The 25,977-nt window shown below is 38.1% G+C and overlaps 1 protein-coding gene across 1 annotated transcript in view; it reads right to left on the bottom strand.

The window, feature by feature from the left end:
• LOC136883284 (nucleolar MIF4G domain-containing protein 1) overlaps positions 1-25,977 on the bottom strand; it is an 82,667-nt gene that overhangs the window by 53,710 nt on the left and 2,980 nt on the right. Inside the window, exon 2 of the mRNA XM_067155513.2 lies at positions 12,209-13,098. Within this exon, the coding sequence (XP_067011614.2) occupies positions 12,209-13,098 (890 nt within the window). The remainder of the gene's footprint in view (positions 1-12,208; positions 13,099-25,977) is intronic.

Below are 25,977 nucleotides of genomic sequence, written 5' to 3'. Positions count from 1 at the left end.
ATTCAATACAATAACACTGTTGCACGAATCAATGTAGCAACATATTTAATTTGTTATGGGACCGGTTTCGACATATGTCCATGTCATCATCAGCCTACACAAAAATGGCAAGAAGTCAGCACAATTGTAACACTTATGACACTTTTCTTGAAGTAAAAATAATGCTACGAAGGCGGATTAAGTATAAACGGGAATTTGAATGTACCGCTGCTGTCAGTAATAATTCTGAGGCAGGACGATGCCAGAATGTTGATAGGCGTGTCTGGAGAAGGGGTTTGCGAGCGCGAATGACGTGAAGAGCTGGGTAGCTTCAAAACGCCATGAGTGAGCAAGAGGTGCACACTTCTGTTGCACAACACATCACTATCAAATTTCTCGCAAAAGAGGGCAACAAACCTTCCGAAATTTTTGAGAGGGCTCCGCACACAGTTTGGAGAAGAAACGCTTCCGCAGACTCGAGTGTATTAGTGGGCTAAAAAATTTGTGGCAGGAAGAGAAGCTGTGGAAAATGAACCTCATGAAAGGACACCACAGACAAGCATCACTGCAGACAACGTTGTTGCCATTCGTGATATTATTGGTGAAGATCGGCGAATAAACATTTCACAAATTGTTTTAGCCGTAGGAATAAGTTACAGAAATGTTCAAACCATCATCCGAGATTAACTCCATTTTAGAAAAGTGTCTGCCAGGTGGGTTTCTCGTCTCCTCAACCAGGAACAAAAAAACTTTATGCCAGGAAGTTTGTCAGAGACCCTTGTGGCACTATGAGGAGGAAGGAGTGGATTTCTTGCATCGTATTGTGACTTGTGATGAAACTTGGGTGCATCATTACACCCCAGAGTCAAAGCAAGCAAGCAAGCAAGCAAGCAAGCAAGCATGAAGTGGTGGTGAAAAGACTAAACAGGTCCGGTCAGGGCCAAAACACGCCTATCTGCTGGGAAGGTGCTTGGAACCGTTTTCTGGGACTCTGCAGGCATTTTGCTGGTGGATTTTCTTCACAAACAAAGGACGATTAATGCAGCCTATTACTGTTGCCTTTACGATGAAGCAAAAGCTGCACATCGCAACAAGCGATGCCGGCAACTGACCCGAAATGTCATTCTTCTCCATGACAATGCAAGGCTTTAACGAGGGAAAAACTGGACGAAATTCGCTGGACATCTCTGGAACACCCTCTGTGCAGTCCAAATTTATTGCCCTGTGACTACCATTTGTTCGGACCACTCAAACAAGACTTAGGAGGACAGCGGTAAGATGATGATGGAAGTGTAGAAGAGTTTGTGCGCAACTGGCTCCACACACGACCCTCTTCTTTCTATCAGGACAGCTTCAAAAACTTACCAATCTGATAGAGAAAATGTGTATCAAAGGCAGAACACTATGTAGGAAAGTGATCTCTATATGTATATTTTTTTGGTTGATGTAATAAATTTTTTTTTTAAATTCCCATTCCCATTTGATCTGCCCTACTCTATGCTGAGTTTCAATATCATTTGAAAGTATCAATTGGTTAGAAGCCGTGCTTCTCAAGTGTTGACTTATTAAGAGTAAAAATGAGGATGTGAGAATCTTTGCAGGTGTTTGAAAATAATGTCTTTTTCTTCGTTGCACATGGCTAACTTAGGACCACATGGAATCAACATTTCTTGGCTTTTTCTTACAGCCCAGTATCAATCAATGCAATCAATCAATCAATCAATCAATCAATCAATCAATCAATCAATCAATCAATCAATCAATCAATCAATCAATCAGTCATCAGTGGTCGCCCAGGTGGCAGGTTCCCTATCAATTGTTTACCTCATATTTACATTTATTTATAAGTGGTTTACCTATCTTTTTCTTAACTATTTTCAAACATTTCACTTGATAAATTACTCCAATCCCTTACTCATCATCCTATAAATGAATATTTGCCCCAATCTGTCCTCCTGAATTCCAACTTTATCTTTTTAAAGCTACTTTTAAAAGCTCCAAACATACCACATAGTCGAGCATCTCGTCTCCCTACTCCCAAGTTCTCCCTCTCCAAAGTTTGCAACATTTTCGTAACACTACTCCTTTGTCAGAAATCACCCAGAAGAAATCATGCTGCTTTCCTTTGAATTTTTTCTAGTTCTTGTATCAAGTAATCCTGGTGAGGGTCCCATACACTTTAACTGCAGTCCTACCAGAGACTTATATGCCCTCTCCTTTACATCCTTACTACAACCCCTAAATACTCTCATAACCATATGAAGAGATCTGAAACCTTTCTTAACTACCTTGTTAATTTGATTACCCCAATGAAGATCATTCCTTATATTAACACCTAGGTGCTCATTCCTTCATATCTTATAGTGAATGGGTGTGTTTTCGTTGCAGGGGCCATACATCATACATGTCAGTTAGTCTTTTTCGCAAAACAAATAGCAAAAAAAAAAAAGAAAAAAAATTTAGTCTTTCTCTCATCATCCTCAAAACCCCGTGTGTGTGATTTTTCTGATTTCAATAATGTATTTTTGTAATACAAAATAATATTAAGACATGAAATCTGAAATTAATTTATTATTATTGTTTTCGAATAGGTCTACTATGGACCACGTTAAGCATCATTCATTTACGGTTCTTCCTCTTTCGATCGGCCCAGTACTTCTTCATCCTTTCGGAGTGGGCTTCTTTACGTTCTCGTGACCAGTTGTTGCCGGTCCGTTTTTTGCTACTTTGATCTTTGAATCCCTTAATTTTGTTGATGATTTTTCTGTATTCCTGTCTGTTGTATACTGCCTGCTGTGATATATTATTTTCCTCCATATCCTCCTTGACCCCTTTAAGCCAGCTAGTTTGTGTCTTCCTGTTCTCCATGTATTCCAGAATTCGCTTGGCTGTTCTCTCTGGTGGCATTCTTTTAATGTGTCCGTAGAAGCAGAGTCTTCTCTTCTTGAAGGATGTTGTGATTTTTTCGGTCCTTTTGTATAGTTCCTCATTTGGTCGCAGTCTAAATTCTTGACCCACTTTCCTGGGCCCTAGTATCTTCCTCAAGATCTTCCTTTCTGTCTTTTCAATGTTTTCTAGTAAGCCCTTCCTGTTCAGTGGAATACATTCGATCGCATATAGACTTTCTGGTTTGATGACAGTGTTGTAATGTCTGATTTTTGCAGTGAATGAAACTGATTTTTTATTGTAGACATTTCGACATAACTGGTATGCTGCTTCCATCTTTCTTGCCCTTTCCTGTAATGCTATTCCTGGTAGTCCTGTTGGGGTTATCCATTCCCCTAGATATTTAAACTTCTGTACTCTTTTAATTGTTCCATATTTGGTGACAATATTTTGTGTCGGATCCTTTTTGTCCTGAATCATTAGTTCCGTCTTTTCGAAGGATATCTGAAGTCCCGTCTTTACAGCAGTCTCTTGAAGTGTTTCAATTTGTACCTTGGCTGTTTCAGTGTCTTCTGCCAGTATTGCCATATCATCTGCGAATGCTAGACAGTCAATTTTGACTCGAGATCTTCCCAGTGATATTCCATTTTTCACCCCTAATTCCATCAGTCTCTTCCTCCACTCTCTGACCACTTTTTCAAGTATAACATTAAACAGAAGTGGTGACATCCCGTCCCCTTGTCGGACACCTGTTTCGATCTTGAATGGTTTTGACAACATACCCATAAACTTAACCTGTGATGTAGTGTCAGTGATGGTTTCTTTGATTAAATTTCTAGTTTTTTTATCTATCCCAAACTCTTCTAACGTGCTTATCAAGGTTGCTCTGTCGACTGAATCATAGGCTTTCTTAAAATCCACAAATATAATGACTAGATTTTTGGCTGTGAGTGCACGTAGTTGTATTATGGAGATTAGGTTGAAAATTTGCTCGCTGCATGATCTCCCTTTCCGGAATCCTGCCTGGTATTCACCAAGTTCTTTTTCTATTATCCCTTCAGTCCTGTTTTGTAGTGCCTTGGATAGAATTTTAGAGGCAACTGGTGGCAATGATATTCCTCTGTAATTGTTAACGTTTGTTCTGTCTCCTTTTTTGTGCAGCGGGTGTATTAATGATGTCTTCCATTCCTTTGGGATGCTCTCCGTTTGCCAAATCTCCTCCAACAGTGCTTCTAGCTGAGTCACTAAGTGTTCTCCGGCATATTTCAATAACTCTGCAACTATTGAATCTTCACCTGACGTCTTATTGTTCTTCAGTCCTGTTATTATTCCCCTGATTTCTTCTTTATTAGGTGGTTCTGAGTCCGGTGTCTGGTTCTTGGGTTTCTCAAACATTAGAGTTTCCTCAGGTTTTTTACAGTTCAGTAGTTTCTGGAAATAATTTGCAAGGTGTTGGCAATTCTGTTCATTTCCAGTGATTAGATTTCCTTCGTCATCTTTGAAGCATAGGGTTGGCGGTTTGTATCTTGTTAAGTTCCTCCTGAATGTCTGGTAGAAATTACGTGTATTGTTTTTCACGAAATCTTCTTCTAGTTTCTTTAGTTGCTGTGTGTCATAATGTTTTCGTTCACCTCTTATGGTTTTAGCTGTTGTTTTCCTTTGTGCTTTGAATGACTCCCAGTCTTCTGGTTTCTTAGTTGAGTTCCATTTCTTCCATGTCTGAGCCCTTCTTTGTAGTGCTTCTTCGCAAACTTCATTCCACCACGGATGTTTCTTCTTTTTACTTCGTAGGATTGTTTGTTCCGCTGCTTGTTGTATTGATGTTGCCATCTCAGTCCAACTGTGACTTTGAATCTTATTTATCCTGTTCTGGTATTCATTCACAGTCTGCTGATTGAACTTCAGATCTTCTATTCTGTATCTTGTAATTTTTGTACCACTACTTTTTCTCCTTTCTGGTGTTAATTTCATCTTAATTTTTGTCAGATAGTGGTCAGAGTCGAAGTTTGCTCCTCTAGCTACATGTACATCTTGAATTTCTCTGGAGTTTTCATAACTGATTGCAACATGGTCAATCTGAAATTCACCCAATAACTTGTTAGGTGATATCCATGTTGTTTGTTTCTTTGGCTTCTTCTGGAACTTGGTGGTCATGATGTTCAAATTGAATTTTTCACACAACTCTTACTTTTATTTAATTTTTTTTTTTTCTTTTTCAGATCTTACATCTTAAACTTTTGTTTGTTTGAACAGTGTTCAACCAATGGAAAGATTTTTCACATTCTCAATAATTGAAAGTATTCACACAATTTGAAGATCTCATGAATATTATGCAATTCGTTTTAACCCAACGTCTGGTACACTATGGAGGTGTACCATTTTTCTCAGTGTAAAAATAAAATAAGCTTAATACCAAATATTGGTGACTATGTTAATTCTTAACTGATGAGATGATTTTCTTGTGACATATCTGGAAAAGTAGGGTCTATTACACCCCAGAAGAAACTGGCTTTAATGGGGAAACTGAAAATAATAAAGTGACATTTACTGTCATAATTAACACAAAAAAAGCAACATACAAATAATTACATATATCTTAAACATAATTTCAAACATGGATACTGGAATAATGTCAGCAAAGTCAATTTCCATTCACAAATGTAATTATTCAAATATTTAAAAGAAATTAACTGCTAATGTATTTATGTATATGTTCAGTCTTCAGCCCGAAGGCTGGTTGGATCCTCAACAGCTCCACCATCAGGTGTCATAGATGGCCTAGGCATCATTGAAAAGGTGTACTAGGAAAATAAAGAGTGAGGTAGTTTACTTCAAAAACAAATTAACTCCTATTAACTATCACAGTGGGGGAGAAATGTCAGTGGTTTACACGAAGACAAGTTCAGAGGGTGAAATATTTCACTATACATGTACCACTGACTGGCGTTTTACAATCAGAACACCTAAAGATTCCTCCCCTGATTCATCCTGTCTATCGAAGATATATTGCTCTGTTTTTCTGTCATGATTGCTTTGGAAACCTGGTGCAACTGTATTTCCTTCATCACCATTATAATCGCTCCTTTCAACACAGACAATTTTGCTTACACAGTGTCGAAATCGGGGATTCACATTCAAAGCTATTTTTGAGGACGTCAACACTATAATACGAAGTAAAGTTCTAAGGAATAAAAACTTTCAAATTAAAATACCATTCACATACAACGTGCCTAAACAGGCTAAAACATGTCCTGACTTTTTAAGAATTTTCACTATCTTCAACAAGACAGTACCAAATAGGTGGACCCAATACTAAAATTCTTTTATACGAATTGAACTTATGTAAATCAAACTACTGGGGCATAAAATTGTTGCATATGTGATGAGCTGGGATTTGTTGAACCATTTACAATAAACGGCAAAATTCTAAAGGCAAGCTGTAGTATACTGCATCCACTCAGTGACTGCCACAGCTCCTACCACACTGAGGAGTGGCAGCTTGCATTTTTGTTGCGGTTAAAGAAACCCTACTTCACCAGTCACGAGTAAGAAACTTTTACTTTAAATAATCAAGCATGACAAACACAACAAGAAAATAGATAAGGACTACACATTAGCACAGTGTGGCAACCCCTGATCACTGCGAGACACAAGAATAACACCAAGGCACATGGCACAAATTCTGGTAACAACGATTTAGGAAATACCAGCACCAACCCTTTCCACTGCTACAAAATAAAGGGTGTTCATCTGGATTGTGTTATTTCATCTTGAAAAAGGCAACTGAAGAATACAATCACTGAAGAGGTGTGGTAGAAGAAGATACAAAAGTTGAAAACTAGAAAAGCGGCTGGAATTCATAAGATTTCTGGGGATATACTAAAGACAATGGGTTGGGATATAGTATCATATCTGAAGTACTTATTTGATTATTGTTTGGTCAAAGGAGCTATACCAAATGAACGGAGTAGCCCCTGTGTATAAAGGAAAGGGTGATAGACATAAAGCTGAAAATTACAGGCCAGTAAGTTTGACATGCATTGTATGTAAGCTTTGGGAAGGCATTCTTTCTGATTATATTAGACATGTTTGCAAAATTAATAACTAGTTCGATAGAAGGCAGTTCGGTTTTAGGAAAGGTTATTCCACTGAAGCTCAACTTGTAGGATTCCAGCAAGATATAGCAGATATCTTGGATTCAGGAGGTCAAATGGACTGTATCGTGATTGACATGTCTAAAGCATTTGATAGGGTGGATCATGGGAGACTACTGGCAAAAATGAGTGCAATTGACTAGACAAAAGAGTGACTGAATGGGTTGCAATATTTCTAGAAAATAGATCTCAGATAATTAGAGTAGGAGAAGCTTTATCCGACACTGTAATAATTAAGAGGGGAATTCCTCAAGGCAGTATTATTGGACTTTTATGTTTTCTTATATATAAATGATATGAGTAAACAAGTGGAATCAGAGGTAAGGCTTTTTGCAGATGATGTTATTCTGTATAGAATAATAAATAAATTACAAGGTTGTGAGCAACTGCAACGTGACCTCGATAATGTTGTAAGATGGACAGCAGGCAATGGTATGTTGATAAACGGGGTTGTGAGTTTCACAAATAGGAAAAGTCCTCTCAGTTTTAATTACTGCATTGATGGGGTGAAAGTTCCTTTTGGGGATCATTGTAAGTATCTAGGTGTTAATATAAGGAAAGATCTTCATTGGGGTAATCACATAAATATGATTGTTAATAAAGGGTACAGATCTCTGCACATGGTTATGAGGGTGTTTAGGGGTTGTAGTAAGGATCTAAAGGAGAGGGCATATAAATCTCTGGTACGACCCCAACTAGAGTATGGTTCCAGTGTATGGGACCCTCACCAGGATTACCTGATTCAAGAACTGGAAAAAATCCAAAGAAAAGCAGCTCGATTTGTTCTGGGTGATTTCCGACAAAAGAGTAGCGTTACAAAAATGTTGCAAAGTTTGGGCTGGGAAGAATTGGGAGAAAGAAGACGAGCTGCTCGACTAAGTGGTATGTTACAAACCATCACAAGCATGTTCCGAGCTGTCAGCGGAGAGATGGCGTGGAATGACATTAGTAGACAAATAAGTTTGAGTGGCATTTATAAAAGTAGGAGAGATCACAATATGAAGATAAAGTTGGAATTCAAGACGACAAATTGGGGCAAATATTCATTTATAGGAAGGGGAGTTAGGGATTGGAATAACTTACCAAGGGAGATGTTCATTAAATTTCCAATTTCTTTGAAATCATTTAAGAAAAGGCTAGGAAAACAACAGATAGGGAATCTGCCATCTGGGCAACTGACCTAAATGCAGATCAGTAGTGACTGATTGATTGATTGATTGATTGACTGATTGGAAGGAGAGGCAGCAGTGGAGAAGTGCCATCAACACCCTGACCTGGCAGGAGCTGGACAAGGAGAGATGAAAATGATGATGAAAAATGACTAAATGTAACTGAAGAATACGGTAGTTAACATATTATGTCATATATGTACAGTAGGACCTTGATAATTCGAAATCGGTTAATTCAAAATCTTGCCTAACTCGAAGAAGCTCTCATTCCCGGAAACATGAGGTACGGTTTTGCATGTTATTTAAATTGTTTAATTCGAAATACGGATTTCGTAATTCGAAGAATGTCAGTCCCATTAATGAAATTCATTCTTTTAATTCAAAACTGCCTTTACATTAAAAAAAACAAAAAACAGTCTTTTACAGAGTGATTTAAATTCAAAATTTCTCCGCGTCATGAAAGAACGCATCTTCCGGAAGAGGCAGGGGTAGCTTTCTGCACTTTCACTTACTTCAGTGTGTCTACAGTGTGCTTCATATATGCTAAGTTTGAGTGAAATCGCAATTCTTTTGTATTCAGCGTTTTAAGGAACGCCACAATATCATTTAACAGGCAGTGTATGGAGAAACATGCTCCACGAACACTGACAATGCCGACAGTTGGCGAAAAGCGTGGCTCATATTTATAATCAATTCGTACGCACCAAACAGTATTGTCAGTGCCGATGAAACTCCATTTTTTAAATGCCAAACCCAAATGGACTTATGGTTTTAAAGGAGAGAAATGCCAGGTCATGATGACCTTAGAAGGGGTCACTGTATTGTGTTGCAATACACACAAAAGCGAGAGACTTTCTTCCCTCGTCACATGAAAGTTCGATAAGCCACAATGTTTTAAGGGCGTCGGGCACTTTCTGTGCAAGTGTAAGGCATCTAAAAATGCAAACAGCACAGAAATCCAACAGATGGACGGACGGATAGATGGATTTGCACGGGAGAGCCAGCATAATTTGTCCTCATCTTTGAATGGTTTTTTTCTTTCGTTGCGTGAGGTTATGTTTACCAGTGTTTTATCCATGTGCATTATTGAATAATGTAAATGCACCTTGTTTGCATACATTTCAGAAATAGTGTTTTCCATGGCATTTGAAAGATTTAAACTGAGAATCAAGGTGGTTGCATGCATTAATGGGTCTTAGAATACTTAGTGACGCGACAAGAGTTGGTATTTTGAATTACGAGACAAGGCAGTCATGGACAAGTGGCATGGCGGGAAATCGTACAAGGGTAATCACTGTACTGTGTTGTAGTACACACAGACAGACCGAAGCGAGAGACTTTCTCCCCTCGTCATAGGAAAGTTACATTAGCCACGATGTTTTAAGGTCATTGGATACTTTCCGTGTTATTACAAGGCATCTAAAATGCATACAGTACAGTAATCCAATGAATAAAGCACTTGCACAGGGGAGCCAGTATAGATTTTTCCTCATTTTTGAATCGTTTTTTCTTTTCTTTTTAAATTTCATTGCGTGAGGTTATGTTTGCCGGTGGTGCATTATTTGAATACTGTAAATCCACCTTGATGGATGGATACATTTTGGAATTTATTTTTTTCATGGCATTTGGCATGCGAATCAAGGTTAATTGCATGCAGTAACTAGTCTTTAAATACTTTGTGATGGCATTTCTGAACTACAATTTGGCGGTTAATTCGAAGTCTGATTTTTGCGTTCCAACGACTTCGAATTAACGAGGTTTTACTGTATATGAAACAGACGGACAGCACCAACTTACAGTGCAAGCATATGTAAGAGTACACACAATTTTACAGAGAGTCCTTTGAAAGTTTGAGTAAGATTTCAACTAATAAAACTAGTGTTTGAGCTAGTTTTAGCAGTACTAATACGTACATCAATAATCTTGGAATTAATTTACTTTCTTCTACTTATTCATCAATTAATGATGTAAATGATACATTAAGTTGAGTCAAACAATGGAACATACATTATCATCTCTTTGTACTGATAACCTTATAGTGAGTTTCGTAAGTAGAAAAACCCTCCCTGGCTAATGTTCAAGGCAGTTTATGGGTCAGGCTTGAGGATGAATGTTCATCAAGACACTTTCAAAGCTGCACTAGGGCTTTCTGCACAAGGAGCTACCTTGCAGCGATGTGAAGTTGTTTGTAAGTCACTTCCAATGCAATCTAACTGGGCACTGTATATGGTGCTATTTTAAGGTGACCAGTAGAGAATGCATATTCTATGGGTATCTAACTGGTTGCTTGCAATAAATGAGTAACAGATTAATTCCTGGGGGCACAGACGGCCGGGTGTAGAGCTAACCACTCTATGCCACCAAATGGCGAGGTTACTAATAGTGGAAGCCTTTACCTTCCACCCCTCCAAGGGCCTTCATGGCTTGTACGGAGATGACTTTGCTTTGCTTTTGCTATATGTTTATTTAATAGAAGTACAGTAAAAGCTCCCCATATATATTTCTGAGTGTACTGGAGGATAGCTAAGACTTAATTTAGCTTAAAGAAATTATGTATAAAGATTCTCTTTTCAAAGAGCCCTGATTAAGGGCCACAGTCGCATTCTCCCTGAGCTCTAGTCAGGTCCTCTCATAGACATACAGTTAATCAGTCACAACTGGAAGCAAGTTTCATTAATGACACATAGCAGCATGCATACTGTTAAAAGCCAGCCATGTCACTGCCCCCCTTCGGAACTTGCTGGAAGGGGCTAGCGAGTCAACTGGGAGCTCCCAGTCTCAGGGCATGGCAGGGCTTTCCCTGTAGCATTCTCTTTGTCTGGTTTGCCTGTGCGCTTTCTGAAAGTTGCATTGAGAATGTTCCGTCTCTAGTCGAGTCCTGAATATTCCAGCACCATATCACCAGGATGTAAAAAAAGGAGGCTAGACGCAAACACAGTGAGTCGGTGTTAGAATCCAGTCATCAGACTGGGGCAACAGCAGTGTTGGCTCTCGCCAGTGTCCCACCGGTGTCAGAGTATCATTGTGTTGGAATACGGAGTAGTGTCTGTAAACTGCCTTGGAGAACTCTCTGTGTGTGTGTGTGTGTGTGTGTGTGTGTGTGCGCGCGTGTGCGTGTGCGCACATGCTACCATGGACTGTAGAATGTCTTGGAGTCTGTGTGCAGAACAGTGTCTTAAGTGTAATTGGAACATTGTTAATGGTAGTTGTTGTGAGGAGTATTGTCCTGCTGGTTAGCACTGTTGACCTGTTGCTGGTTAGTTGTCAGTGTTAAGTAGTTTACTATGTGCATTACTAGACTTTCTCTGGAGTCAAACCAAGGAACAGTCATCATGTTTTGTGGGGGTCAGCAGCCCTGGTTTGTATCTGTCCATCTGTAACTAACATGCAGGGTGACTGGACTTACAAGCAAAAGTGAAAGTGAGGCAAGCATGTCAATAATACCGAGCCGGACTACCTACTGTGTGGAGAGGACAGAGAACTGTACATAGGCACTAATTAGTGATCGTGGTCATTCAAGTTTGAATAAAATTGTGTGTGTACTTACTGGGTCATCCTGAAATAAATTAGAGCGATAAAACAGATGGTGTTTTATTCACAGGTAGAAGGAAAGCTACATACAGTTACTGAACAGCGTATTACTTTTCCAAATGATGGGTGAACACATGCATGTAGATCTACAAGTCATAACACTGGAAATGAATGACCCTGATAATGAACTGTCAGCAAGCTTCAAATTCCTCTCAAAACTTATCCAAAGATGTTTTATTTTTTTTAATTTTACATAGTAGAGAACAATTGCAAAATAAATTCAGAATAATTATAAAATCTTACAGGGAACACAATAGTATTAACTGGTTATTTGAAAGTTAAAATTCTCTCCTAAATAAAATCCTAATTTCCTCTTAAGTTCATGATAAAACACAAACAGTAAGTAAACTCAATTAAAAGGAGGGGAAAAAAAAGCCTACCATATATGAAATTAATAATCTAAGAAAATAAACAAAAACATGCACATACCTGTACAACATTGCCTTTCTTATCTCGTGTTCTGCCATAGATATCTTCCCAAAATTCATTATTTTCTGATCCTTTATCACTTGCTCCCTCCTCTCCTTCAACACTGTCATCACCACAATCATCTATATCATCATCATCAGAATTATAAGACACGGCACTTTGCTCGGGTTCAGAACCTTTCATCTTTTTATGTTTGCTCTTTCCCATTTCATGCCTGAGTTTCACGTATAACCCACCTTCACTATGAAGATTCTCCGCATTACTTACACTGCTTACTTCTTTTTCACTACTCCTGTCCTTTTTACATTCTGATTTAGGCTTTCTTACTACTAATGGGGAATTCTGTTCAGACACATCTGAACCACAACTGTCTTCCCTCTTTCGTTTCTTTCTCACTGTATCATTTGTTTTGTCAGTTTTTCCTACTTTAGAATTTGATTTATTTTGGCTGCTAGCAACATTATTTGTTCTTTGCTGCGGTGACTTAGAATGATGTTCCATCATAGCACCTCCATCCACCTCATCAGTTTCATAATCATCTTCACTACCATCATTCTCATCAGATAATTCATTTCCACTTATGCTATCATTGTCGTCATCTTCTTGTTCTTCGCCATCACTATTAATGACATCAGAATGACTGCCATCCCCAATCACACTGTTATCATCTCCATTAGTACTTATTTCACTATCACTATCACCACCTATCACACTGTCATCATTTTCATCACCATTATCATCCCCCTTACCTCTCTTGGTCACTTTGGGCTTCTTCCCTCTTCCTGTTACCATAGCGAAGTCCTCTTCAAATTCCGAACCTGATTCGTGTAGAGTTTGTTCCAATAACATTGCTTGTTTTATTTTATCCTCGTCACATATTTCCAAGAGATCTGGGGCAAGGTTAAGGAACAACAAATTAATGTCCAGATGAAATATATTCTGGAGGACAGTGGAAGTAACATGTACCATTTTCATAAGCACACTAAAAGATATTCTGAAGAAGTTTAAAATACACAAGTATGCTTGTAAATCAGCAATCTATTACCAATTTACAGGAATCAGTTACTTCTGTAGAGCTATAGTTCTACATCAATACACTTTATAAAAGATTATTTCAGCACCAAGATTGATAGATCTTGTTATGTTATCTAATTTAATATCAATCTATTCCATCTTAATCGTTCACCAATTGCTTTTTCAACAAATTATTTCTATATTTTCAAGACAGTGATTTATATTTACTGAAGTATACCAACAGATCATAAGAATTGTCAAGTGTTGTATTATATCCTCAAGACTTATTTTAGTGGATACTGTATAATGGATCAGAACAATTTTCAAGTATTTTGCTATCTATTTTTGTTATATGTATGGCCAATTAGTTTTGTAAGCGTTTTAAGATCTTATAGTTGATGATGGCCTAAAATCAATAGGCTGAAACTAGTACAAAGATTAAAATAAATTGAAATTTGGGAAACAGAAAAGATCCCAGAGGATTGGAAAGTGGCTCTAATACACCCATTACGCAAGAAGGGTAACAAGCAAGATGTCAACAACTACAGAGGTATATCTCTCTTGCCAGTTGCTTACAAGATATTCTCAACAATACTACTAAACAGAGTAAAATTGACACTGGACAGTCAATTGGGTGAATATCAAAGTGGATTTAGAGAGGGAAGATCTTGCTCCGAACAGATTTTTCAACCTGAAATCTATAATTCGACACAGATTAATAAACTCCAAAGACATAGTTGTAACATTTATTGACTTTAAAAAAGCTTTTGACGCTGTTGATAGGGAAACCCTAGATAAAGTAATCCGTGAATTTGGAGTTAAAACTAAACTGGCAAACCTAATTCATGATACACTTACAGACACTACCTCGAAAGTAAAATTTATGGGTGAAACATCTCGACCTTTCAAAATAAATACAGGTATCAGGCAGGGCGAAGGTCTATCTCCGCTCCTTTTCAATTGTGTCATGGAGAAAATTGTAAGAATTTGGAATGAAAAACTGAAAGAATCCAAAATATTGGCAACTCATGCTGGGGAAGAAGAACAAAGGTGTTGCAATAAATTGCCTAGCATTTGCAGAAGACTTTGCCATACTTTCAGAAAGCCTTACAGATGTAGCAATGCAAGTCAATCTCCTTGAAAAGACAGCCAACATAACGGGCTTGAGAATTTCTGCTGAGAAAACAAAATTTTTTACGAATATAAAAAGTGCCCCAAAGTTTTTAGTAACGGATACTGGTCAAATAGAAAACGTAAAGAAATTCAAATATTTGGGTGAGACAATTCGAGAAAACTGTTCAGAAAAATCTGCTATAAGGCCACGACCAGATAGCACCTGAGATGCTCAAGTTTATGGGCAAAAGTGGTGAAGATTTGTTCCACCGTATTATTAACCTGGCCTGGAAAACAAAGAAGGTACCAACTGATTGGGAGTACAGTGTCATTGTTCCAATATTCAAGAAAGGGGACAATAGAGACTGCACAAACCATCATGGCATATCGCTCCTGAGCGTGCCGGGAAAAATATATGCAAGGATCCTGGAAGATAGATTAAGGCAAGTTGTAGAACCACAGTTCGATGAAGCGCAGTGTGGGTTTCGGCCAGGAAGAAGCACCCAAGACCTCATTTTCACCATCAGACAGATCAGCGAGAAAGTGATGAGGTACGGAAAAGAGGCGCATCTCGCCTTCATCGACCTAGAGAAAGCCTTTGACACCATTCCGAGAGTTGAAATTTGGAAGACACTAAAGAAAAGAAATGTTGACCAACAGCTAACAGCAGCAATTCAAAGCCTGTACAGTCGATGTCAGAATTATGTTAAAACCTGCAATGCAGAGTCTCAGGTGTTTGAGACCTCAGTGGGACTCAAACAAGGCTGCATCTTCAGTCCACTTCTCTTCATTACCTTAATGGATGATGTGATCAAATCATGTAATAGGAAGGTGCAGAAATTCAAGCTCAGCCATAAGTTTCTGAGGCCAGTTTATATCACCCATTGTGCCTTTGCTGATGACATATTGCTGCTGGGAGATTCGGATAGGAATCTACAAAAGAACTTGTTAATCTGGGAAGAAGAGCCTGAAAAGAGGGGCATGAAAATCAATGCAAGAAAAACTCAGACCATGATGATGTCACGACAGCCTACCTCACAGCAGATTGCACTGAATGACGGTACAATATTGGAGCAGACCACCCATTTTAAATACCTTGGAGCCACATTGCAGGAAGATGGCAGAATAGATGGAGAAATTATAGCTTGAACCCAAGCCTCTGGGCGGCTCTTCAATGCAATGAAGAGAAATTTTATTAACAACCCTTCTGTGTCTAAATCCACGAAACTCCGTGTACAAGGTGATATATCTGCCAACCTTGCTCTATGGCTGTGAAACCTGGGCATTGACCAGCAAACACCAGAGTAGAATTCAGGCATCAGAAATGCGATTTCTCTGCAAAAGTGAAGGGAAAACGAGAAGGGACAGAATCAGGAATCAGACCATCAGAACCAGTCTTGACGTCTCACCTGTTCTCGAGAAAATTGAACAGAGCCAACTACGATGGTTTGGACATGTCCAAAGAATGGAGGATACGAGAATGGCCAAACAAGCTTTGAACGCCAGAATGCAAGGAGCTAGACCGCGTGGCAAACCCAGAAGAATGTGCGAAGAAGACGTAAAGGCAGCTGTGGAAGGCAAGGGTGGGGAATGGAGGAAAGTGAAGGAGCTGGCCCGAGACAGAACCCGCTGGAGGACCCTCTGGAAAACCTCTACACCGCAAGGTAGAAGAGGACCGACTAAGTAAGTAAGTAAAATCTGCTATAGAGGAGAGGATACAAAAGATGGAAAGAGCGTACAGTATAACTAAGAATACTTACAACAAAAAGTGCTTATCAAGAAAACTTAAAATAAAGCACTACAACACAGTAGTGAAACCAGAATGCCTTTATGCCAGCAAATGTCTAGCACTGAACTACAAGCTTGATAAATTAGAAATATTAGAAAGAAGAATTATAAGGAAAATATTCGGTCCTCTAAGAATTGCAGTTTTGGAAATTAGTAAGTAACAATGAAATTTACCAGAACATAGAAAACATATCAGAAACAATAAGAAAATTGCTATTTCTTGGACACATTTACAGAATGGATGACAATAGACTAACTAAACAAATCTTCAAGTACCTTTGGGAAAAGAAATCAACTACCACTTGGATTCAAGAAGTCAAGAAAGACCTGGAAAGGAACAACATACAAGAAGAAGAATTATTGGAAAGAAAGATTTTAGGAAGAAAGTCTTACAAATGGAAGGATTCCAAGGGAGGAAGGAAAAGAAAACAGACACAAAGTGGACTGAAGACAGGAAAAAGAAGCACAGTGAAGCAATGAAAGAATACTGGAAGAAAAGGAAAGAACAACTAAGGAGGAAGAATTGAAATTGTAACGTGGTCCTTAGAAGGCCGGAACGCAAGAAGAAGAAGAAGAAGAAGAATTACTAATTTTATATTGTATTGATTAGGTGGATTACTTCATGTGTCTACAATAATTTCAGGGTTATGTCGCTCAAAGTTCTATGGAAGTCTCCGAACTGACACGATTCCACATCACGTGTTTTGTTTCATGTGCAAGACATCCGACTGATTGTTTATTGTCCATTTCAGTAGTATTATTGTTCTCAGAACAAAGTAGCGTCAATACGGATCTATATGATGAAGTCCGTAAATTATAACATACCCCATATTCGAGCATCTCGTCTCCTTACTCCCAAGTCTTCACAACCTGAAGTTTGTAATATTTTAGTAGCACTACTCCTTTGTTCGAAATCACCCAGAACAAATCGAGCTGCTTTCCTTTGGATTTTTTCCAGTTCTCATACCAAATAATCCTGATGAGGGTCCCATACACTGGAGCCATACTCTAACTGCGGTCTTACCAGTATACGCCCTCTCCTTTACATCCTTACTACAACTCCTAAATACTCTCATAACCATGTGAAGAGATCTGTAACCCTTCTTTCAACCTTGTTAATATGATTACCCCAATGAACATTATTCCTTATATTAACATCTAGGTACTTCTATTGTTCCCCATGAGGTACTATCACCCCATTTCAAGTTTTAGCTAGTGTGTAATGTGACTCTGACCATGTGGTGTTACTTTTGTGAAAGCCGGGTTGAGTAGCTCAGATGATTGAGGTGCTGGCTTTCTGACCCCAACTTGGCAGGTTCAATCCGGGCTCAGTCCGGTCGTATTTGAAGGTGCTCAAATACGTCATCCTCGTGTCAGTAGATTTACTGGCAGGTAAAAGAACTCCTCCGGGACTAAATTCTGGCACCTTGGCGTCTCCGAAAACCATAAAAGTAGTTAGTAGGACGTAAAGCAAATAACATTATTATTATTATTATTATTATTATTATTATTATTACTTTTGTGAAATGGCTGAACCGTGTGTAATACAACAGTTACACTGGATAAACCATCCTCACAACTGAAGTATGAAGATAAATTACTGATATTTATAGGATGAGCACAAGAAAAAGAAGGTATACAAAGGGTATTCCAATGCAAATAATTATCGGAGTATTACAATTTTCTTTTATTTTTATAGGCAGACCTGCTAACATGAAGGTTTAGTGTAATCTTTCGTTCTTTGGGACTGAACCCGACACCATGGGTTGGACATCACCACTGATCTACTGATGAAGTTAATAAACCAGTGAACAACGGATGCGACCGCTGGTAATGCTGTACAATTCTGAATTTTAATTTATTACTACTCCTAATAATAATTTTTCCGGGGTTTTCATGGAACGCAGAGGTGAAAGAAGGTGCGGGCTGAAATGGCTCTATCTACTATCGTCAAAGATCAATTTAAAACCTTAAAATAAAGGTTATATTTCTTTTCAGATCTTAAATTTTAACAAAACTCTTCACTTGGTGAAAGAACAAGATTTCAGGTACAGAGCAATTTTGGTACAAAACTGAAAAACCAAGAATTGGTCATTTACAATTTTAAGCTTCAAGCTCATAATTTACAAGGTCCCAACATCGCTCATGTTGCGTTTAGTTAGATAGACAAAGAGAGATATCTCCAGAAACACAATTTTCAAGAGCACTTTGCTCCAACGGTTACAAGTTACAGCCTTCCAAAGGCACCACTCAATATTACACAAATATCTGTTACATTACCAGAAAAGAGCTTACATGCTACCAAGGAGACTGCGCTCCCAAACACTTACGGCCTACTCAAGGCAACTTTTACCTTTGCATAATACTTTACAATTTCTGGCCTCTCTAGGCACAACCTACATTTGACAAGACTGTAGCAGTTGGATTTAAGAAACAATACAGGGGTATCGAGTACCCATTCTACTGGGCCTTCGTGGATAATAACAGGTTCAATTACTGGCCCAAAAATCAAAATGTATGGAGGCGAACACTTGCGCTCCTCGAAATCAGAAATTAAAACCCTACTTGGGCTTGTGGCCCGATGATGCAGACGCTAACCCCAAACTACTGACGTGACTAGATGGACAAGTTAATTTACAATTTACAAGAGAAAAGCAGTTACAAAATCGTAGTCACCTCAGAAGGGGAATTCGAGAGGGTAACGCACTCTCTATCTCCAATTTACAGTTTAAGTCCTTAGGACTTACATGAAATTTTACATGAGAAGGAAGAAAGTTTACATTTTAGGAAACTGACTGTTACAAAGTTAAAGACTGGAACCTTCCCCTCGAGTTCAGATTGCGGAGATAACTACAGAGATAGAAAACTGGTGGCCATTACCTGGGCTGATGTTCTGCCTGTCGAAGAATGAGGACCCCCGCCTCTTCTCTTAACACACACACACTGAGTAATACAACGATCAATAAGAGACAAGTTAGTTCGAAAAGGCATCAGCTTTTATACTTGAGAGGAAGCTTCAAGAAGGCTCTGGACTAAATCCGGACACACCCTCTCATTTTTATTGGATAGTCGAAAAAATACAAGAAGCTTATACATAAAATTTCTGATTGGTCAGAAACCAACGCTGGCGGGATGAGTAAGAAGTGTTGCAAACCTTGAAGTATCAAAAATAAGGAAAGTCAATTTAGTTCAGAAAACCTATATGTAACCGCTACTACAGTGGTTACACAAAACAAAGCACTAAACACAATAGGGGGGGGGGGGAGGTGCCTTTACGCCGTACCAGAAAAACTTCACACACACAGTTGAACATCAGTTGGAACTACGCGGATCTCCGCCGAGAACAACATACGCAAAAATATCAGTAGGGCCAACTAGTGGATAATAAACCAGGAAGGTGGAAAGAGCTAGGACTTACCGAGGGCATGGACATGGCTTAGATTGCAGACTCCAAAATGATCAACCGTGATCCTTTAATTTAAAAATATTATTTACAAAAGGATTTTACAAATACATTCCGAACAAAATTCCCCAACTTGCAACTTACGAACTATATGCTCTGTGGTACACATAACTTAGAGGTTCTTTGATAATATCTTCCTAGAAGTTCAAAATTTCAAACCAACTATACATCTAGTTACATATCCAGTTATACAATGCAATTTACACAGTGAAGTAAACGTACTCTCAAAACTCTAGCGTACATCAAGTGACACTGAACTACCAGAGGCAAACTGCAAGGTAAATATATTAAAACTACAATCTACATATTTAGTGAAACAAGAAATGGGAATGCCTCGAAAACAAACAGGCAAGCCCAGCTGAAAAGCTAAGGCGTCATAAATAATTAATTTGGCGAATCTAGGTTAGGCTAGGGCTGACTCCTATACAAAATAACAACCGAACATTACGGAAATTTTAGCCGGAACGGAATTCAAGAGTGCTTACCCGAAGGTGGCCCATCCCATTAGCGAGGCATCGCACACAACGTAAAACTTCAGACAGACCAAGGCAGACTAAGGCAGACCAGGCCAAGACAAGATGACGAAATACTGCCTCGCACTCTATATAAGGGTAAACCCTGGCCTTGGAGTAGCCAATCAGAATGCATGAGTCCGCCTACCGCCACCTAGATTCACCAATCACAACTCCTACTTTCAGTCGCGAACTTTAAATAAGTTTCTCGAATACGTACGTTCGCGAATCTTCCATTTCCAGAATACTTAGCAAATGCCTTCTAGAACACATAACCAACAAAAGACAACACACCCTGTTCAAAAATTCATGTAACAATTTTCTAGATACTTCCAGTAAGTACAGAACTGAAATCTACTATTTACAAATACCACATGTTATGAAATATTACACTGTACAGGTTAGGTCATTACAAATAAAACATTTTACCATACTTTACAAATAAAGTCTTCAACAAACATTTTCCACTTCCACTACATTGTTCACCTGCAATACTATAAACACAAAATTTCTTTAAATTTCTAGTTATTCCACTTTGCACCAGAGTGCATGACATCAGTTCTTTAATAGAGGCATCTATGGAGAAAAGTTCAAACTTCTTGAAATAGTTGTTGCAACCTATGTAACCTGTGATTTACAAAAAACAATAATTAAAAAAAATCCAGTCAGTTTAGGAAACTTTAAAACAACACATTACTCTATCACTTAAGTAGTGACATCTTTTGATCAACATCCCAACTTCTTGTACTAGTTGTTTCAATTTTAATATGATAGGCTGCGTTCTTGGAGGCGCTTCATTTAAATGCACGGGAATGAGCTGTACCTCCCGGTACAATAATAATAACAACAACAACACTAACCAAACAAACCCCATGGCGCAACAGCCCCGAAGGGCATGACCTACCAAGCGACCATTTGTCAGTCCAAAGGCCTGTATATTACGAGGTGTCGTATGGTCTGCACAACAAATCCTCTTGACCATTACTCTTGGCTTTCTAAACCAGGGCTGCTATCTCACCATCAGATAGCTCCTCAACTGTAATCATGGAGGATGAGTGGACTTCAAACCAGCCCTCAGATCCAGGTAAAAATCCCTGACCTGGCTGGGAATCAAACCCGGGGCCTCCAGGTAAGAGGCAGGCACGCTACCCCTACACTGCAGGTCCAGCAACTACTAATACTACTACTACTAATAATAATAATAATAATAATAATAATTAGGGGCCTTATTTTTGGTGAAATAAAACTGTTGATTTCGGTGTTAAAACTTACACTATTTCGGTAGGTATTTCGTGAAATAAATTATTATATTGATCGATGTTTCCTGCGAAATCTTCCTTGTAGTAGCGCATGGGGTAAATGTAACTAACTTTGTGATAAGGGGTTTTAAAGTAAACTCTTGTAATGTATCATTGTTATTAAATCTTAGAAAAACCAAATATGCAAATTGTTATAGAAATAAATATATAAATCACTGATACTTTGAAATGAAGTTAGGTGATCTGCCCTGTGATATATATTTATACTTAGCCTGCATTTTTAGACATTGAATTACTTGTCTCCAGAGTACAAACTAAGCATGGTTTCAACATTATCAGGATGCAGAGTTGTGCGACAGTCAGGAAGTTATGCTACTTAGGTTCCAGAAGGGGTAAAAAAAAAAGTAAATAAATGCAATGTAAAGTTTAATCTTATCCTCATAGTGAACTTTTAAGGAATACGCGTCATCATAACATCCGCTCCTTAATTGCGGCGACGCTAAAAGAGCATGGTTTCCAGGTATTTGAAGAGGTTCATGGCTTAGCGAACAACGGATGCCACAGAAGGATTGACATCATTGCTTTCAAGAATAAGAAGAGAGGTTACATCATCAACCCCACAATTCGCTTTGAAAGCCATAAGTCGCAGCCCTCAGATATTAACCTAGAGAAGAGGAATATATACTTACCAACAAATCCTTACTACAGGGAGAAATACCAGTTAGAGGAAATCGACATAGTAGGTCTGATGATTGGAGCAAGGGGAACGATTCCCACTTTTGCCGCTAATTTCTGGAAACAGATGTCTCTGCCAGTTACAACGTTACGGGAGATTGCCATCATAGCCTTAATGGGCTCACTGATAATTCTAAGAAATCACTGTTACAATTAGGTTACCTTCAACAATTCTCAAGTACAGAATATCTATTTCTCTTCTAAATATAAATGTAAAAGTATACTTTGTCGCAAGGCAGCCTCTGCATGAGCGGAAGCATTTCATAAAATAAAATATCATTTGAAGTAATTCCACATACTGTATAAAAGTTGACTATATTTGTAAGTAGTACATGGGATATTATAAGTAGAATTTTGTAAACAATATAAATTTATTAAGGATGAGCTGTGTGTTTAATAGAAAAAATTGTTAGCGTAAATTGTATAATATTATAGGAAAATTTTCTTCTCCTGTTAATTTAATATTTAGTGCTTGACAATAATGTATTTTAGTGTACCATTTGCCACCGAGGTAGATACCTCATTTGCAAAGAAAGAGATTTTGATTTGATTTGAAGTGTCTTTGTGTAAGCAGAGAAGCTCCTCTCGCTGACCACATTAGATGTCGGAAATCATAATGCTTGCGAACACTTGGTTGCAAATTCACTGTAGTCTTTTATAAAACCACCTAAAACTTTGCTAACACTGCCTTCTTTCATTTCCTCAACCAGATGTGCTTTCATTGCATTTTGCAAAGTCATATAACTCTGGAAGATGTTCATGGATATGCTCTTTTTCCCCGGTCGGGGATGAGTAGCTCAAATGGTTAAAGCGCTGGCTTTCTGACCCCAATTTGGCAGGTTCGATCCTGGCTCAGTCCAGTGGTATTTGAAGGAGTTCAAATACGTCAGCCTCGTTTCAGTACTTTACTGGCACGTAAAAGAACTCCTGCGGGACAACATTCCGGTATCTCGGCATCTCCGGAAAACGCAACAGAGGTTAGTGGGACATAAAAACAATAACATTATTACTACTCAAACAGGCGATTTATTTACAATAGGCCTACCAATACTGTCATATTTTACAGTAACAGGGTGTCCACCAAATCCAGATTTTAAAATTCCCTGACATTTCCCTGTTTTCCAGATACAAAAACCAGTTTTTTCCCTGACACATGATGACAAACAACATAATTATAAAGGAAGTGTCAGTAATATTAAAATACATTTTTAAAACTTCCAAAAAAATAAATGAGCAATTAATGTGCATATTAAAACTTGGAAGTTTAATTTAGTCTAATTAAATTCACTTTAAGTTTTTTTTAAATGTATTACCATTACTGCTTCAGCGAAGAAACTTCTTTGTAGCCACCAACGACTCGAGCTTCTGCCATCACCCTCCACTTCTTTTCTTCGAATTCCTTCAGCAACAAAGCGGCCTTTCTCTTATTTTTTGCAAAGAATCTTCTGCTTCCAATGCTTCACGTTTCTCCTTTAGATTTTGTCCATAGAAAGCATGAGCACTCCTTGCAGCATGGAGCGTTCTTATTAATGGAGACCTTTTCAATTCCACCAGGGTTTGGGATAGAATCATATATTATTCTTTGTGCTACAAGGGATACTTGTAGCAAGTTCTCTACTATAATTTCTTTATTAACAGGAAAACCACATTCAAGTGAAGCATTTCCAAGAAACAATATTAGTATCATTTTGAGAAATGAAGCCAACTTTTCTGTTTTCAAATTTACTATTGGAAGAACAGTGCGAAGCCAAAAGTGATCTAACCTCTCGTCTTTAGAATACAAAGAATTCACTTCTTTCAAAGTATCATTCTCACAAACAGAAGTGAACTCCCTTTGTACATGAATGGCTCCATTACCCGAGATCCATTTGTTTTCAACAAAGGCATTTAAAGCTATCCTTAGCAGTGTGATGCTTAGAGGCTACTTGGCTACACTTGGATCGAAACAAGAAATTAATTTAGTTAGTTTATATGCTAGCGGTGAGCAGATGTGTCCAACAGATGGAAACTGCAGATGATGACGATATGCCAGCGGTGACCTTTCCAGTAACTATTTGCACAAAACTACCATTCCTCTTAGATAATGTGTGCAAAACACTAATATATCTCTATCATTTAATCCAGGATTGCCACGAAGTGCTGCTTTAGCAGCATAACCTATGTCAATTTTTAGATGCAGGCAGAAGATTTTCTTTACAGTCTAAATATGTTTTAGGAGATTTTCTGAAGACTGCAGTGACTCAGACTTAATAAACCTTGTCATGATATTTATCATCAATGAAAGATGTATAAAGGAGTGATGCATATGGGAGATCTGTCAAACTTTTAGGAATGGTTCCAAATCTCCAACAAGTGATAATAAAAATGACAACTTGGCCTTAAGAACCTTATCTTTAAGTGAAGTTGATACTATTTTGAAGCTGTTACAGCTTGGGATTTTCTTGTCTCTGTTTGTTCCTTCCACATACTTTTCGACATTAGGTAGGATATCTATAGCATGTTCAATGACTTGAAAATTTTCAAGCCATCTTATAGCACAATATTTCGAAGGAAATACGTTTGAACCTGAATCATGTATATAATCAGCACGACTTGCAGGACCGTAGCAAAACAAGAAGTGAAGAGCACAAAGAAACTCTGCAATATTCCACTGGGTTTCTTTTACTGCCATTTTATATGAATTGTGCACAATATGCAAGCCACAAGATCCAATGTTCAACAAAATAGGAGCATCTAGATCATCTAATAAATTACCAAAATCCTGAAGGAACTTTTTATTAACATTTTGACCATCCACTGAAATTTGTAATTTTTTTTAGATAGAGTCCTTGCTGTGCTTGCAAAAAACCATTTAACAAATCTGAGGAGGTAGAGTGACCAAGAAACATGGAATCAAAATGAGAAGTGCATACTTCATTGGTATCAGGATTGAAACAATGAACTACAAGATCCATTTGGCCTATCTGAGAAACTTTATTCAGTGACTCGTCAAACCCAACGGTGCAATGTGTGCACTTACTACCCATCTTAAGAACTTGTTTATAGAAATAGAGAGCCAAACCATGAGTGATTGTATATGCAACTTTTGTTCTGTGCAGTTGAACTTTCGAAGTTGTTTCAGAGTCTGGAAACATTACTGGAAAGAACTGAGAACGCAATATAGGTCTAATTCATCGAACTCACCATTCCCCAACAACATAGAATATCCAATAGTAAGCAGATCAAAACAACGAAAATTCGATTGATCAATCATATAGCTATTGATATTATTGATTACTTCACATTCAAGATCACACTTTAACTTTTCATTAAAATTTATTCCTGGCATAAAAGACATGCCCTAGATTAATGTTATAAAAACTGAAAAATGTGTTTGTATTACACGGATAAATACGGTATGTCAATTTTATCTAGCAGAAGAATGAATTTCCAGATTTTTTCCTGAATTCCCTGACATTTCCAGGTTTTCCCGTTAATTATCAAATTCCCTGACATTTCCCTGTTTCCCAGGTTTTCCATACGGGTGGACACCCCGAGTAAAGACAGTATTATTTATCTTTTCTTTTATATTCATTCTCTTCCTAATCCAGGATTATCCTATTTTTCTAGAGGAATGTTGGCTTGCATGAATGCTTTTTTTGTGTCTATTACAAATTGCTCTCTATAATTTTTCAACACCTTTATGATCTGTAAAGTATCGCCAATTGTTATTTGCCGCTTAGAATTATGTTCATTTGCTTCATTCTGATTCTCTGCAGTGTATATCGCATGTTTCCACTTTACGAATATTACTGGTACGCGATTGGTACATTAGAATCTTTCTTGCAGCATCAAATACATAGAACGCCTCACTGTTGTATTCCTCGGCTCTCGAAAAACCTGTTG

The sequence above is a fragment of the Anabrus simplex genome, chromosome 1 (genome assembly GCF_040414725.1).
Source record: "Anabrus simplex isolate iqAnaSimp1 chromosome 1, ASM4041472v1, whole genome shotgun sequence".
Lineage (NCBI taxonomy): Eukaryota > Metazoa > Arthropoda > Insecta > Orthoptera > Tettigoniidae > Anabrus > Anabrus simplex.
This window is presented reverse-complemented; position numbering and strand designations above follow the sequence as displayed.